The sequence below is a fragment of the Dipodomys spectabilis genome, unplaced genomic scaffold, assembly GCF_019054845.1.
Source record: "Dipodomys spectabilis isolate Male_0828 unplaced genomic scaffold, ASM1905484v1 ptg000146l, whole genome shotgun sequence".
NCBI lineage: Eukaryota > Metazoa > Chordata > Mammalia > Rodentia > Heteromyidae > Dipodomys > Dipodomys spectabilis.
This window is the reverse complement of record NW_024870823.1, coordinates 64,602-81,411: the sequence shown is the minus strand read 5'-3', so window position 1 is coordinate 81,411 and position 16,810 is coordinate 64,602. Positions and strand designations below refer to the sequence as shown.

Sequence of the window (16,810 nt, the reverse complement as noted above, 5' to 3'; positions counted from 1 at the left end):
ATTCAGATGGGTGTTATTTCCCTTCAAAATATTCATGAAGAATTATATATTTATGCATGCATTTTTTGGGGGATGATGAGCCTTTTATACATTCTTTTGACTGGTTTTTGTAGTAGGTCCCTGTTTTGTAGGTTATTTTGATTTTGAAACAGACAACTGTCATTTAGAGCCCAAGTTTGATGAGTAAGATGGGCATTCAAACTAATAGTAGATTTTTTTATATGCATGTAGACTTTATCTCATTTAATAGTCTCTCTCTCTCTCTCTCTCTCTCTCTCTCTCTCTGTTAGTCTTGGGGCTTGAACTCTGGGCCTGGGTGCTATCCCTGAGCTCTTCAGCTCAAAGTGAGTGCTCTATCACTTGAGCCACAGTGCCACATCCTAATAATAGATTTTAAAATATAAAGTGAAGTAAACTTCCATTTATTACTTTGAAAAGTGATTTTGAAAAAAATTACTATGAGAAGTTGCAGGAATATTTATATAATAATAGTGGCAGAGTAAGATCTCAGTTGATATATTTCATAAACATTAACTTGTTTAAACATCTAAGTTACAGAAGCTTGTTAATATACCTATTTCATCATATTATAATCAGACTGTATTTTATATATTTGTTTGTTTGTTTTTGGTTATTAATTCACTGGTGCTGGGATTGAACCCAGGGTCTCATACATGCTACATACATACTTTAACACTGAACATTCCCTCAGCCCAACATATCATATTTATAAGTGACCTTTTCTTAAAAAAACAGAAACAAAAAAACGTCTCTGATTGCCAGTGTATTCTTAGGGAGGAAACAGGAGGTTGTACAGTAGCTGGAGATTCCCTTAAGACTACATCTGTGTACTGAAGTTTCAAAGTAAGATAGACATTGTCACAAGAGTTGTGGGCTGTGACATCCATCCATCCACCCCCTTACCCCTCCCACCCAACCACCTATACATTATGCATCCATTTCAAAAGAATACTCGAGTCATAGCACCTTCCTTAACGATGCTTGATTTTATTTGTATTTTAGTATGGGCATATGAATCAAATAAACAGCATTCAATTGTACTGACATGGGAGAGCAAGTCAGAGAGTGTGTGTGTGTGTGTGTGTATGTGTGTGTGTGTGTGTGTGTGTGTTGGTACTGAGGTTTGAGCTTTTACTTGGCTTTTTTGTTAAAGGCTAGTGTTCTAGCACTTGAGCTATATAGCTGTAGTTCCAGATTTTTGCTAGTTAATTGGAGATCAGAATCTCCAGATTTGTCTGCCTTGGCTGGCTTTGAATCTGGGTTCGCAGATCTCCTGAGTAGCTAGGATTATAGGTGTCAACTACTAGATCCCAGCTTAAATCAATGGCTTAATCCATGGAAACTTTGTTTTAATTAAGAGAGAGTTTGTGTGTTGGTGGTAGTGGTAGTAGTTGTGCTAACTCCTTGTCTTCTGTTCAATGAGAGTCCATAGAGTGACTTTTCAAAACAATCACTCAGAGAATAAATTATACAGAGGGTCAGAAAAGAGTTTGTATATAGTTTGTATATAGAAGCAGTTAGGAAGACTTAACTTCATTTCTTCTATATTGTTTGAGATTATTAAAACGACATTAAAATTTCTTTACCAATGATATGTTTTCCTCTTTTGAAAGTCATTATAAAGACACAGTCCCCTATATGTTTAAGTTTATGAAAGACTTCTGCTTTCATAGTTCTCTGTGTATAAACCCTTAAAATGTGAGAGTCAGGAGAAATTCCTTTTTCCAGTATTATCTTTTGTATGAAAAAATACAACTTTGTGGTTCTGTATGCAAGGCCTCATACTGCTGTATCAATCTTGAAGGCACTTGTGTGTGTGTGTGTGTGTGTGTGTGTGTGTGTGTGTGTGTGTGTGTGTGTTTGTATACATACAGATGCTGGGGTTTGAACTCAGGGCCTGATGCTGTCCCTGAGCTTTTTTTTTCCCCCTCAAGGCTAGTGCTCTACCACTTGAACCACAGCTCTACTTTTGGCTTTTTAGTGGTTAATTAGAGATAAGATCTCATATTTGTCTGCCCTGACTGGCTTTGAACCATGATCCTCAGACCTTAGCCTTCTGAGTAGCTAGGATTACATGTAGGAGCCATTGATACATAGCTGGTTAAAAGTAAGGATTTAATATTCCAGGGCTGGAATTATAGTGGCATACCCTTGCCTACCATGTACTGAGTCTGGATTTAGTTCACCACAAAACAAATAGACAAAAAAGATTTCAGATTCTAGTTTAGACTTATTGAATCAGGATCTCCACAGTAAGGCCTAGGTATTTTAACAATTTTTCTCTGCATAAAAGAATTCTTTCTTTCTTTCTTTTTCTTTCTTTCTTTCTTTTCTCTCTCACTCTCTCTCTCTCTGTCTCTCTCTGTCTCTCTCTTTCTCTCTTTCTTTTGGTCGTGGGGCTTGAACTCTGGGCTTGGGCGCTGTCCCTGTGCTCTTCAGCTCAAGGTGAGTACTCTACCATTTGAGCCACACTGCTACTTCTGGTTTTCTGGTGGTTAATTGGAGATAAGAGTCTCGTAGACTTTCCCTGCCCAGTTTGGCTCGGAACCATGATCCTCAGATCTCAGCCTCCTGAGTAGCTAGGATTACAGGTGTGAGCCACCAGCGCCCAGCAAAGAATACTTTCATATATATGAACCCAACGATCCCAAAGAAGCCTAAAAAAGTAGAACGTTAGAAGGCACAGAAATAAAGCATGATACAGTTCTATGCATTTGTAATGGCTGATGTATGATTACTAATCATTGTGAGTCCACTGAGAGTAACAGAAAACGTGGTGTAATGGTGAAGATGGATGGATGCTTGAATCCGAATGTCTGGTTCCTTAACTAGCTATGTAACATGGACAGAGTAATGGTCCTTTGTTCCTCAATTTCCTTATATCTAAAATTGGGATGATACTAATGGCATCTGCCTCAGAGGTTATGAAAGGTACTTAGGAAACTCCTTAACACAAGTAAGTGATAAGTAAGTTTATTGTCAGGGATGGGGCTATAACTCAGAGATGAAGCACTTGCCTGAAATGGACAAGGTTCTAGGTTCAAATCCCAGCCCTGTGAAAACAAAAAGTATGTCTCAAGGGATTAAAAAAAAAAAAAGTATGTCTCTTTTATATATAGAGGGATGTTCCCTACTCTGGTGTTTGTCTTGTGTTAGGCCTACTTCCAGAGAAAGTGAAAAGAAAGCCTTACTATATATAAAAGTATGTGATGGGGAAAATGTACGTTTTCTTTAATTTCTTGGGAACAATTTGCTACTTTTCTCATTTTTGCAGCACTCTGGCATTTAATAATCTGTAAAAGCGAAGTGATCAGAACAGACACAGTAGATGGCGCTTTAGACCTAATTTTCAAAAAACCAGTTATGGAGGGGGAAGTTAGTTCACCACCAAGACAATTTTATCTTAACAGCCTTAAATAAGGCTTGTTTGTTTTCAACAGAGTTGGAGAATAACTTCAGCAAAAATAAATCTTCCAGTTGTTACGGTTATACAAGATTTGTAAGTTGGAAAGTATTAGTTGTACTTTAAGCCACAAATACATTTTAATATTGTAATACATTCAAAGAAGTTATTTTCTCTCAGAACATTACCTTATTTATGAGTAGTTTCCTCCTACTATGTTTCTGTATTTTAAGATATCTACTTCTTCTTAGCTTTATATAGCTCTTTTTTTTTTGCAGGGGTGGGGTGGGGGTTTAGGTGGGTATACTACTGGTCCTGGGGCTTGAACTGAATCGTTGTTTTTTTGTTCCCTCTCAAGGGTACCACTCTATCATGTGAGCCACTGCTTCACTTTGGGTTTTTTTTGTTGGTTACTTGGAGATGAGAGTCTCATGTACTTTCCTCTCCTGGCTGGTTTTGAACCAGGATCATCAGTTTTCAACCTCTAGAGTAGCTAAGGTTACAGGCAAAAGCCGCTGATGCCTCGCTTTAAGTGAGACATATAGACATACATATATATTGTTTTTTGTGCTGGTACTGGGGCATGAACTCAGTAAATTGCTCTTTTGGTTTTCACTCAAGGCTAGTGTTCTTCTACTTGAACCATACCTCCACTTCTGTTTTTTTTTTTTTTTTGGAGATAAGACTCAGATTTTTCTGCCCTAGTTGGCTTCAAACTGATTTTCAGATCTTAGCCTCCTGAGTAGGTAGCATAATAGGTATAAGCTACAAGTGCCTAGCTTTTATAAGCCATTTTTTTTTCCCCAGAAAAATATTGAACATTAAATGGCTTGTAAACCAAAACAAGGCAACTTTAAGAAATTGGTACTAGACTTTGAACTCAGGGCTTCATGTTTGTTAAATAGGCAACTATCTTTACCCTGTAATATAGTTTAATCCATTCTCTCCCCCCCCCCCAAGTCATATTGTCTTCTCAGTTTGAAAGTCTTAAATAAAAAGGAGTCATAACATGGTTAAAAATTTAAAACTGGGAAGTTGGAGCCTGTATCCTCTTGATCCTATGATCCTGAGTCATGAAAGACTTATCAACATGTGGCAGTTCAAGTTTATCTGAACTAGAACAGATTTTAATGACCTAGCATATTTTTGGCAACTCATGTAAATAATCATTCTGCTCTGTTGTTTGTGATCTTATAGGGCTGCACAATTGTTTACAGTTAACCCTGAAGGTACTTCATTCTTATAAGGGCACCTTTTAAATATAATTTTCATTTGCAAACCACATTTTTCTTTTGTCTTATTTAAACTGATGGAAGTATTTTCTAGCATATGGAAATATTTCCTTACCTCACGTTCTTTTAAGCAAATAACCCCATGTGACTTACAAATGTTGAAAAGGCATATACATTTCCAAGTGCTATTAGAATGGTTAAACTAATATATTCTTTAGATATTGAAAAAATTTTCATTGGGATTAATTAATACCAGAATGAAGTCTAGCCATTGTTTCCAGGAAAGTCCAGTTACTTCTCATTTCTAATCTAGGATTTCTTTAATTTTTATTGTTTATGTTATATTGGTATTTTTCACAAAGGCTCCAAGAATCTCTTCTTAATTAAATATTACTCAAATTATATATACAGAAATTTCCCTAGTTTTATTATAGAGAAGATGACAATTGGTAAAAACTGGATTTCAAAAGTGAAAAACAGTCACCCAAAGTTTCTGAAATGTAATAATGTATTTTAAAATATTGTTAGTAATAAAGCACATAGCAGTGTGAGATTTCAAATAGAAATAAAATCTGTGCATAGATGAGTAACTGAAGTATGTATACAAATGGAAAGATATATGGGGAAAAGTAATATTCAATGTTGTTATGCATTCTGATGATGTACATGAACAGAACCAGAGCACTTACAAAGATTAGTAACATATTACTGTAGTTAGATATGTGTACTGTGGTCTAACTGACATGTTGAAGTTTGGCCCTGTCCAAAAACATCTTTTGAAGAAAGACAGATGTTATAGCTGCTGTCCTCAGGAAAAAAAAAAGTAGTATCACAACCTTATATTAAATTTAATAAGTTTTGTCTTTTGAAAAAATTGGCAAAAAAGAGAAGGAGGAGAAGGAGAAGGAGAAGGAGAAGGAGGAAGAGAGAGCAGCTTCTTAGTAATACTAGGATTTGGAAATTAACATTAGAGTATCTAATGTGGTCAGAAACACCTCATGTAAGAGATGATTGGTAGAACACGACTGTCTGAGGATTCTAAAAGCAAAAGACACAAATGTTTTCAGCACTTACTACTCCTGAATCAGATGATTACACTGATAATGCCTGTAATTACATCAGATGTTTTGTGAGATTTCATTAATGCAACACATACTCCAAGACCGTCTAGTAAGAACACTGTGCAAAGTACTGCAGAAAGCAAGATGACTAAGATATTGTTGCTCACCTTGGATAACTTATTTTGTAGCAAGGGAGAGAATAAATATTCAGGCTTCTATAGAACAAAGCAGAATTAACTGTCTCAGAGAACTGTGTAGACCAGACTTTGGTTGACATGAATGAGGTGTGTGTGAACTGGACAGTATAACAGGAGTAGGATTTGGGAGGGTTAGGATGGATGTAGGTTAAGAGATAGGCTTTTGGCAAAAAAAAAGTTATTAACAGAAGCAGTGATGGAGAAAAGGTGGAAATTAGGACATATTGGTTATTTTTGAGATAAGGGTTCACTATAGGAAGTGTAGGGCTGGATTGCAGTTGACCTATTTTAGGCTTCCTATCATAGGTGCGATGACAGGCACATGCAACTACACCAGCTTTCTACTGAGGTGGAGACTTGCAAATTTTTCTTTTCTTGGCTGACCTAGAAATATGATCTTCATATCTCAGATTCCCAAAGAACCAGGAGTATAAGTATGAGCCACTAAGCATTTGACTGGCCACTCTTCCTGCCTCCTCCCTCTTCTTTCATTTCTTTTGCTTTCAATTTTCTTTTTTTTCTCCTTTCTTTTCCCTTTTCCTTTTCCCTTTCTTTTCTTTTCCTTTAGCTTGAACTTAGGGCCTTGAACTCTTCTTCAGCTTGCTTGTGAACAGCTAATACTCTTATCACTTGAGGCATGTCTCCAGCTAGACTTTTTCTGCTGATTAATAGGAGATGGAGTCTTGTATACTTTTCTGCCTGGGCTGGCTTAGAACTACCATCCTCTAGTTCTCAGCTCCTGAGTAGCTAGGATTCTAGGTGTGAGTCATGGGTACAGGGTTCTTTTTTTTTTTTTTTTGTCAGTTGTGGGGCTTGAACTCTGGGCCTGGGTGCTCTCCCTTAGCTCTTCAGCTCAAGGCTAGCATTCTACCACTTGAGCCATAGCGCCACTTCTGGTTTTCTGGTGGTTTTATTGGAGATGAGAGCCTCGTGGTCTTTTCCCAGGTTGGTTTTGAACCATGATCCTCAGATCTCAGCCTCCTGAGTAGTTAGGATTACAGGTGTGAGCCACCGCACCTGGCAAGGGTACAGGGTTCTTTAGTTCTTACTATGGAAGATAATCAGTCCAGATATCATAATATCTTTTTTGTTTTTACTTTATTTTTATCTGTTGTGGGTTTTTTTAGTTTAAATATTATTTATTGTTATTGTAAACATGATGTAGAGAGGAGTTACAGTTACATTATGTCAGATAAAGAGTATATTTCTTTTCAACAATGTCACCCCTTCCCTCTCTGGGAGGAAAATAAATAGACACAGACCCAAGATTTTTTTCTTTCATTAGTAATAGGGCTTGAGCTCAGGGCCTGGACGCTATCCCTGAGATTTTTTTGCTCAAAGACTAGCACTCTACCACTTGAGCTAGAGCTCTACTTCTGTCTTTTTGCTGGTTAATTGGAGGTAAGAGTCTCATGGATTTTCCTGCCTGGGCTGGCTTTAAATTCCAATTTTCAGGTCTCAGCCTCTTGAGTAGCTAGGATTATAGGCATGAGCTGCTGGTGCCTGGCCACCCAGTGCCTGGCCATAAGATTCTTTAAATACACAGAATTCTTTAAAGTTAGTATTTGCAGTTTAACTGTTAATTTTTTAAAAAAGAAATGTTAAGTATTTACTATATATTCAGATGATGATTAACAAGATAAAATTCCTGTCCTCAAATTGCATAATCTGTTAAAAGTAATTTCACTTAGGAAAGTTAAATTGTATTGGTAAAGCATATTTTAAAGTTTTATGTGTTACACAGTATAAACAAACCAAGTTGTGCAGAATATTTTATATCCCCATTGTGGCCATCGAGCTACAATGTTCAGCATGTTAACCGCTAACTATATCTGGCTATTAAATTGAAGAAAATTAAATGAAATTTACAATGTCAGTTGCCTGAATTACATTTCATTTCAAGTGTTCAGTAGCCACATGTAGGTAGTAGCTGTGATATTGGCCAACATAGACATTGAGTTACAGAAATTTGTTGTGTAATGCTGTTTTAGAAGTATATAACATACTTTGTTTCAGTCAGGCAATTGGCTTGTCATTCATCTCTTTAACAAACTGTCATTAACACCTACCATGTGTCAGATATTTGCTAGAGCTAGGTGATAAAGCCCTAGTTTTGTTGTTGTTGTTGTTGGGTTTATTTTTTGTTCTTGTTGTTTTTTAGTCCTAGGAAAAAATAAGGAGAATTGCACAGGTAAATGGAATAGGATATATATATAGTAAGTAGAACTAGAGGAGAAATCCAGGAAGGCTTGTAAATACAAAGCAAAACTCAAGTCCTGCCTGTGCAGAAGTGGAGTAGCTATTGGCTTATTTAAGATGGGGAGAGTGGGTCACAGATAATATGATCCCAGCAATGTAAACCACCGGGGTGTGAGAGAACATGGGACCTTTGAGGGAAAGAGGTTCACTGTGTCTGAAGCCCAGATAATCTCTGAAGTCTCCACTTCAAACTCTTTTACTTATTATGATGCATTGAAAGGACTTAAGAAACAGATTCTTTCTCTTCTTAAAAGTGGAGAGAAAGGGGCTGGGAATCAGTGGTAGAGTACATGCCTTGCATGCATGAGGCCCTGTGTTTGATTCCTCAGCACCATATAGAACAAGCTGGAAGTGGCGCTGTGGCTCAAGTGGGAAAGCACTATCCTTGAGCTGAAGAGCTGAGGGACAGTGCCCAGGCCCAGAGTTCAGGCCCCACAACCGACACACACGCGCACACACACACACACACACACATACACACACATACACACACACACACAAAAGTGAAGAGAAAGTTTAGCTCAGGAGTGTGTATTTATATAGTTAGCTACTTGGGAGGCTGACACAGGAGAATCACTTGAATCTGGGAGTTCAGGACCAGCGTGGCAATATAGCAAAACACACACACACACAAACACACACACACACACACACACACACACACACACACACACACACACACCCCAATCCCACTATTTTTGGAGCAGTTTATTTCTTTACAATTTATCTTTATTATCTTTAAGTAGTGTACAAAGGGTGTCAATTCAACAAATCAGTTTACAAGTTCACTGCATCTTGATCCCTTGGGAGCTTCTTTAAAACTGCTTCTTTATATCTATCTTACATCTATGGATCTCACAGTTAGAGAAAGACAAGAAAAGATAAAGAGAAAAAAGGATGTGAAAAGAAGGTCCAAAGATATAAAGATGGCCAGAGAAAGTTTCAGAGAAATAGAATAGCTAACACTGAATGGGAATGGCAGTACCATTTACAACACTCAAATTCCCCCAAAGTTCAGATTCTAACATTTAAAAAGTTAACATTTCCAAACGGTTGACTTGGGATTGTGATGTAAATCATATGTGTTTTCTTGAGGGGAGATTTAAGAAGTGGATTTCTGTTCTGGCTCTTACCATCATTAGAAAGTATAATAAAATTTGCTGTACTGTATTTTCATAGTCTGTACTCATATAGTGGATACAACTTGCCTGCAACTTAAAAAAGTTAGTATTCACTTTTGTAGAACAAAAATATAATCACTATCTGATTAAAACTAAAGGTATAGGAAGAATTAAAATAGAATCAGGAAACAAATGTATCTTCATTCATCTTTCTCCCATTCCAGAGACTATTATATATAATACACAAAATTCATGGCACATAATAAATTTCTAATACTTTGTAAATATTTAGCTGTTGTTGATTTAGTTTGGTCTTACTGGTAGCCATCATGTCTGCTGTGCATCATGAATATGTTTATATGTCAGCATCATCTGTTATAGCACAGAGGCTTCTGGAAGGCAGGGATCTCATGTCTATTTATTTTACATAATGATTAGCATAAATTTCCATGAAGTTTTATGTTTTTGTAATGGTGGTGATTTTACTTCCTGTCTTCAGTTTGACCACATTTGATCACTATTAATCCAAGTGAACACAGAGGTGGAATTAATTGTGTCCAGCCAGACTGGCAAGGGGCTTCCTCACACAGCAATGAATCTTATGTCACCAAAAAGAAGCAATGAATCTTATGTCACCAAAAAGAGCAACTCTCTTGTAAAAAGGTGAAAAATTCAGATATGCCACACACATTAGTTTTCATGAAGGAAAAATGAAATGTCTAGGCTTACCACCAAGAGCTTATCAAACAAACTTAGTATGAAATCATGACTGAGTAGACAGAAAACTCAGATAAAAGCTACAGTGAGAATATATTCTTCTCTCTTTTCATTCTCTTTTTCATTTGGGACAGGGACCTGGAATAGTGAAGATTGGATGTGAATTTGCTGAGATGAAGTTGTAGCCAAGTGAATCAGATTGGATGATGCTTTAACCTCTAAACTAATTTTACTAGTGTTATCTCTTTAAAAAACGTGCTTAATTGGAATAAAGAGTCTCACAGACTTTTCTGCCAAGGCTGGCTTTGAACCAAGATCCTTAGATGTTAGCCTACTGAGTAGCTAAGATTACAAGCATGAGTCACCAGCACCTGGCAGCGTCCAGTGCAGTGTCCATTTTTAAAAACACCCATCACTAAGTTATAAAACTAGACATTCAAAGTCAGTCATCTAGACACAACTATTAAAGTTAGTTTTCTTTATTAAATATTTTGGAGCATTAAAAGGTAGTATTTCTAAACTGATAAGATTGCTTTAATATTTCCTTGAAAACCTCTTGCTCTGTTACTTTGTTTAATGTGTTTTTTGTCTAGAGCTGTCAATAATTTTTCTATCATATTTCAAAGAAATTTTAGGGGATACTTGTCAGGTCTTTTGGTATAGTCAGTTTTCATGTTATATATACTTTGGTGTTAATCTTTATTAGTCATACTACTTACATATTGGCCATCTAAAATTTTCATTTTATGTTTTATTCTGTAATCTATTTATAAATCTATTGCCAGTATTATCAACCTTAAAATTTAGGCTATTACTTTTGGATTTTTAAGAATGTTTCTGTTCTCTCTCTCTCTCTCTCTCTCTCTCTCTCTATATATATATATATATATAGAGAGAGAGAGAGAGAGAGAGAGAGAGAGCTCTTCAGCTCAAGGCGAATACTCTACCACTTGACCCACAGCACCACTTCCAGTTTTCTGGTAGTTTTAATGGAGATAAGAGTCTCAGGGACTTTTGAGCCCAGGCTGGCTTTGAACCATGATCCTCAGATCTCAGCCTCCTGAGTAGCTAGGATTACAGACGAGCCAACGGACCCCAGCCTGCTTAATTTTTTTAGTCAGTACTTTCCATTGAAAATTAGCCTTGAAAACTAAAGATAGCTCAAGGCTCAAGCTGTATCTAAATCCTATTAGATGATAGATGGTTAGAATTTATGAATGAGTCAGCGGTTATTATGTTATGTTTTCTTTTGAATACAGATGCATACAACTTTATTGATTGTTTATTTGCCTATATTACCTTCATATTTGTATAAAGTTACAAATAATAAGTGCTTATATTTTCCTTTTTGGTACCATTAATTTAATACTATATATTAAATGTGTAAAAATGCTACTTGACAGAAATAAGTATAATTCCTATTGTGTGCATAAGGAATTAGGTGCAGAGAAATCAAATTCCTTAGTAAAAGTCACTCAGCTTAAAAAATATATAAAATAACAACAAAGAAAAAAAGTCACTCAGCTTATCAGGAGTTGAAATTCAAATTCAGAAATGGTTTGATTGCACTTGATCATTCTATGACAGTTTTATCTCTTCATTAAAGATGCCTTTGAGTTTTACTCATCATTGAAGACTCTTGTTTTTGTTTTTTAAACTATAACATTTCAGGAGAACGTACAGCTTTTATTTTTCACTTTAGAAAGACAGATTTTTGTTGTAGGACCTTATCTCAAGATTTTAGGAGTTTGATAACATCAGAGTATGCAGCTCATGCTACCAAAAAAAGAAATAAATATTTCTCATTGGTGAAATTTTGAATGTTTTGTTGCATTTTTGGTATTCTTTGTAGTATTTAAATATTTATAATGAGAATACTTTAATGAAAACGATACACAACTAGTATATTTGTATACTTATACAATTGTATAGCCTCATTTGTTTAAAAAAATTGACTCATGGCTGGCTTGTCATACTTCTACTTCTTTCTTTTTGATGGGTAATATGAGATAAGAATCTCTTGGATTTGTCTACCTGAGCTGGCTTTGAACTGATTTTCAGATCTCAGCCTCCTGAGTACCAAGATTATAGGTGGAAGCGACTGGATCAGTGAGAACATTGTGTTGTGTTTCTTTCAGTCCTGGTCTCCCTTCTTCATAACAGAGCTGGACAATCTAAGTGGGCTGTAATCTTTCTCTATTTTTAATAAATAAAACAATGTATAACTCTTGGTAGAATATAGAATATAGTTTCAAATTAATATGCCAGGTTTTTGTTTCGTTTTATTTTTCTTTCCCAGTGCTTGGGTTGAACCTAGAGCCTTTTACATGCTAGGCTAGTACTTCTAGGCTAGTACTGTGCTAAATCTGACCCAGACCCTAGAATCAGAATTTGAAAGTGAAAGAAAATATTTGTACTTGAAAACCATCTAGTCTGTTTTCCTAACTTTTTATTTTGCTAATGCCATCTAGTCAACTGAAATAAATGAGACTGAGCCCAGATCTCTGAGTTTATGTGCTTGTTCATTCCCCTACAGCACACATAAATGTATTTTTAAAAATAGCAGGCAGAGCTGGGTGCTGGTGGCTCATGCCTGGAATTCTAGCTACTCAGGAGGCTGAGATATGAGGATCCAGGTTCAAAGACTAGGCAGAAAAGTCCATGAGACTTATCTCCAATAAACCACCAGAAAACCAGAAGTGGCGCTGTGGCTCAAGTGGTAGAGTGTTAGCCTAGAGCTGAAGAGCTGAGGGACAGCGCCCAGGCCCAGAGTTCAAGCCCCCATGACTTTATCCCTCCTCCCCCCCCCAAAAAAAAAAGACAGTCAGAGGACTACTTTATATACTTTATATGCATGATAACATGTAAATGTCAGGAAATATAGTTTATTTATCTTTATCTTTACCATGGAAAGAGATTGGCAGTTCAGCCAATGAGCTCCAGGAAGGGACAGTGAGTGGGATTCTGAGGGAGGAAAAGCGTTTTTGTTTTTTTTTTGTCAAAAATTTGGAATTTACTATGGTTACTGGGATTAAAATAGAACTAAAAGTTAACTTGGCAGAGGATTAAAAACAAAACAGCTCTAAAGTGTATGCACTTGGTAGAAAAGATGCCACTGAGGCATCCAAGGGGGAAGGGAACATTGTTTCTTTGTGTGGCTCGAGCTGATTGATTTAGTTATGATTTCAACATGCCTACAAGGCAAAAACTCCAGAAAACATTGCACAACAGCCTTAACCAGAACAAATGGTGCTTTTTTTTTTTTTTTCCTATACCTCCCCCGAAGTTTTTAAAATAAAACAGCAGTGGGTTTTTCCCATTTTCCCCCCTCGAATTGTTTAAAGGGCTCTGATTATATTTGACTATTGGGTGTGGCAGGTTTTAGAATCTTAAGTGGTAGTGCAGGTTCTTGAACAAGAAAGAGAATTAGAGGTGATGTGACTTGAATATTGGAATGTGTAGAATGTGAATTTGTGAGAGGTATTATGGTCTACCGCAGGCTGTTCTTAGTAATAGACCTTCTTGTTAAAAACCCTATTATTATGAGACATTTCTTTTTGGAAACTACTAAAGGAGGAATTTGACAGAAAAGTAAAACAAACCATCTTGTCTCATCTTTCCTTTCCGCACAGGCACTTTGAAGAGATATCTTCAATGTTGTCAAGTCTCAATTATCTTGGCGTAGGTTAGCATTATCACCGTTCTCACAAACTTGTATGCACACGGCTTTACACTGGGTGCAGCATGAGGAAAATTAGCAAACAAGATTCTTATCCTTTTGGAGCTTAGTAAGAATTGATATCCTAGCAAATAGTTCAACAAATCCCAAACACATTTTCCCATGCACCCTCAACCTTGCCTCCCCTTTCATATTTTCTGTCTTCATTAATGGCCTCCCTCTCCTCTCAGCTGGAAACTACACATTTATCTTGAGTCCTTTTGTTTGCCTAGTCTCTATACCAATCTTATCAACAAGTCCTGTCCCTGTCTCTTCTATCTCAAAAATTGCTTTTGAATATCTTCATTCCCTTTTCTCTGTCCTCATGGCTATTAGCCCTGTTTAGCCTTTTTCATTTCAGTTCTTTAGAGAGCTACTTATCTATTTTCAGTCTTTCCATTTTGTAATCCATTCTCCATAGTGCGTCCAATCTCTTTAAAAGGAGATCTAATCATATCATTCTCTGGTTTAAAAACCTTTCATGAGTTCTCATTAATGTTTAGCTAAACTAAACTTAACTTGTCAGGCCATAGTTTCATAATCTGGTCCCAATCTGTTTGTTCTTGTCTCATTTTCTGGTCATAATCTTCCTCTCCTTTGTGCTCACTTCCTGTTACTAACAATATACATGTACTCTCGCCTCAACAGCTTCCTCCTGGTTCCTCAAGCTTGCTTTTTACCTATTCCTTTGATCATGGTGGGGTTTTTTTTTAATACCATATACATAGAATATTCTGCCCTGCCTAATGAACTCTTAGTAGTAGAGATGAACTGAGGAAGCTAAGATTTACAAAAAAATTCTTGACAAATAAGACAAAAGAAGGGAGCCACATATACAGAGCTAAGCAACAAAGGCAGAGTTAGAACAGAGCTCAGACTAGCTTCAGATGACTTCTGACAAAGTAGGAAGAACAAGATTGATTATGGAAGGTTCTGGAGCCAGCAATAATGAAACTTGTAATAGTATTAAACAACTCCTTGTTAAGACCTGTAGTCAAGAGCTCCCTATTATTACTATTACTATTATTATTATTACCTGGTGCTGGTCCTGGGGCTTGAACTCAAGGGTTGGGCATTGTCCCTGAGCTTTTTTTGCTCAAGGCTAGTGTTCTACCACTTGAGCCACAGCTCTATTCCTGGTTTTGTGGTGCTTAATTGGAGATAAGAGCCTCATGGACTTTCCTACTCTAGCTGACTTTGAACTGAGATCTTAGATTTCAGCCTCCTGAGTGATTAGGATTATAGGCATGAGCCATGGGCTCTTGGCTGCCAGCTCTTATTTTTATTTCTGGGGACAGAAAAAAAGACACAGAAGACTTCTTGTATGCTGGTTAGGTTCGAGAATGAAAAGAGGGGCTGGGAAGGTAGCTCAGTGGTAGAGTGCTTGCCTTGGATGCATGAGGCCCTGGGTTTAATTCCTCAGCACCACATAAGCAGAAAAAAAAAGCCAGAAGTGGTGCTGGGGCTCAAGTGGTAGAGTTCTAGCCTTGAGCTAAAGAGCTGTGGGACAGCGCCCAGGCCCAGAGTTCAGACCCCAAGACTGACCAAAAAAACCCCAAAAGAAGGAAAAGAAAATTCATTACCCATCTATCTTCCATTTCTGTCTTACCTCACTTTCCAAGGGAGAAAAGAATGGATAAGAACCGAGTCTTTACTGTGTTGATGCATTTTTGGATGGTAAAAGACAAAAAATACACTTGGACATGATCAATTATACAGGACTCTAGACATTCACATAGTGAGACCAAAGGGGAGGATATTCTGGATATTCTGAGATGAGGATTAAAAAGGCTCAATAGCTATGTGTATATGATCATACAAAATGATGTTTATCAAAATGAACTCCAAGAAATAAAAACAAGAGTTTTTTTTTTTTATTATTTTGCTTTTTTTGTTTGTTTTTCACCTTTGATGCTGTTTTTGTTTCTGTACCTTTTGTCTTGTATAAAAGTTTATCTGTTTTGAGAAGGTTAAGGAGGAACATAGAAATGGTGGGACAAAGGATGAACAAATGCAGTAACACTCATTAGATATTGTTGAAAATATAAGGTGTGTGGTGCTTCAGGAGGGAAAAACTAGGAGAAAATGAGGAAAGTGGTGACACTTCAAAAAGAAATGTACTTATTACCTGATTAATGTAAATGTAACCTCTCTGTACATCACCTTTACAATAACAATAAAAATGAAAACAATTATATAAAAAAATCAACAGGACTGGTGCTGGAGGTATCATTCAGTGGTTAAGAATGGTCTTAGCTTGTGAAAGATCCTGGGTTCAAACTGTAGTACACACACACATATATATTGAACAAGCAGAAAACAAAACTAACAAACCAACCAACCAAAAACCAAAATAAACAGAATCAACAAGGTAGAGCCAGAGATGATAGGTTTAGAGTTAACTGCATGAAGGAAACCATCAGCAATTTAGCCATAGTTAACGAGAAAGCAGAGATCTTTTTTCATACTTGTGCCTTTCATGCAGAAGCATACTCAGGTTGTCTTTGTCTTTTTAATCAGTGGCTGATTATTTTGGGAAAAAAAAGTTCTGTAAATAATATTATGTTATCTTCAAAACATTTAGACTATCTGTAAAAGTTCCTTCAACAGTCCCCTCACCACTGTTTTTCCCAATCCTAGTTGTGTCTCCACTAATACTTGGAAATGGAGACCATTTTCAGTTAGTTCTCTATTTTCAGACCTTTTTCTATTCATTGGCATGATGGGAAGCATATGATAGATAAATAGAACTAGCTCTTGAATATATGTATAAACAAGAAGGAATCACTTAATACTATTACAAATGTGTTTCATTATCATTGGCTCCAGAACCTTCTATAATAGAATGTGTGTGCTTTTCTCACAAAAATCTTAATCTACCTCTCATTCTGCAAACTTGTCTTTTGTGCTTTTTGAATATATCTAGAATATATCTATCGCCTTTCCTGTTATGACATACAGATATTCATTGTATTTTTCTCAATTTCTGACCCAGTGTCATCTTTAGGATTAGCTTAACCCTTTCCTCTTCTCATAATCTCATGTGGATAATTAGAAGGTTAAAAAAAACAAACAAAAACA

General features: G+C 36.5%; 1 protein-coding gene across 2 annotated transcripts in view; it reads left to right on the top strand.

The window, feature by feature from the left end:
* The window catches only part of Rad51b (RAD51 paralog B), a 77,984-nt gene extending 64,295 nt beyond the window's left edge, over positions 1-13,689 (top strand). For both annotated transcript variants that reach the window (XM_042691837.1, XM_042691835.1), the window contains one exon: positions 13,644-13,689. In XM_042691837.1, the coding sequence (XP_042547771.1) occupies positions 13,644-13,652 (9 nt within the window). In that variant the 3' untranslated portion in view covers positions 13,653-13,689. The remainder of the gene's footprint in view (positions 1-13,643) is intronic.
* Positions 13,690-16,810: the final 3,121 nt, after the last annotated feature.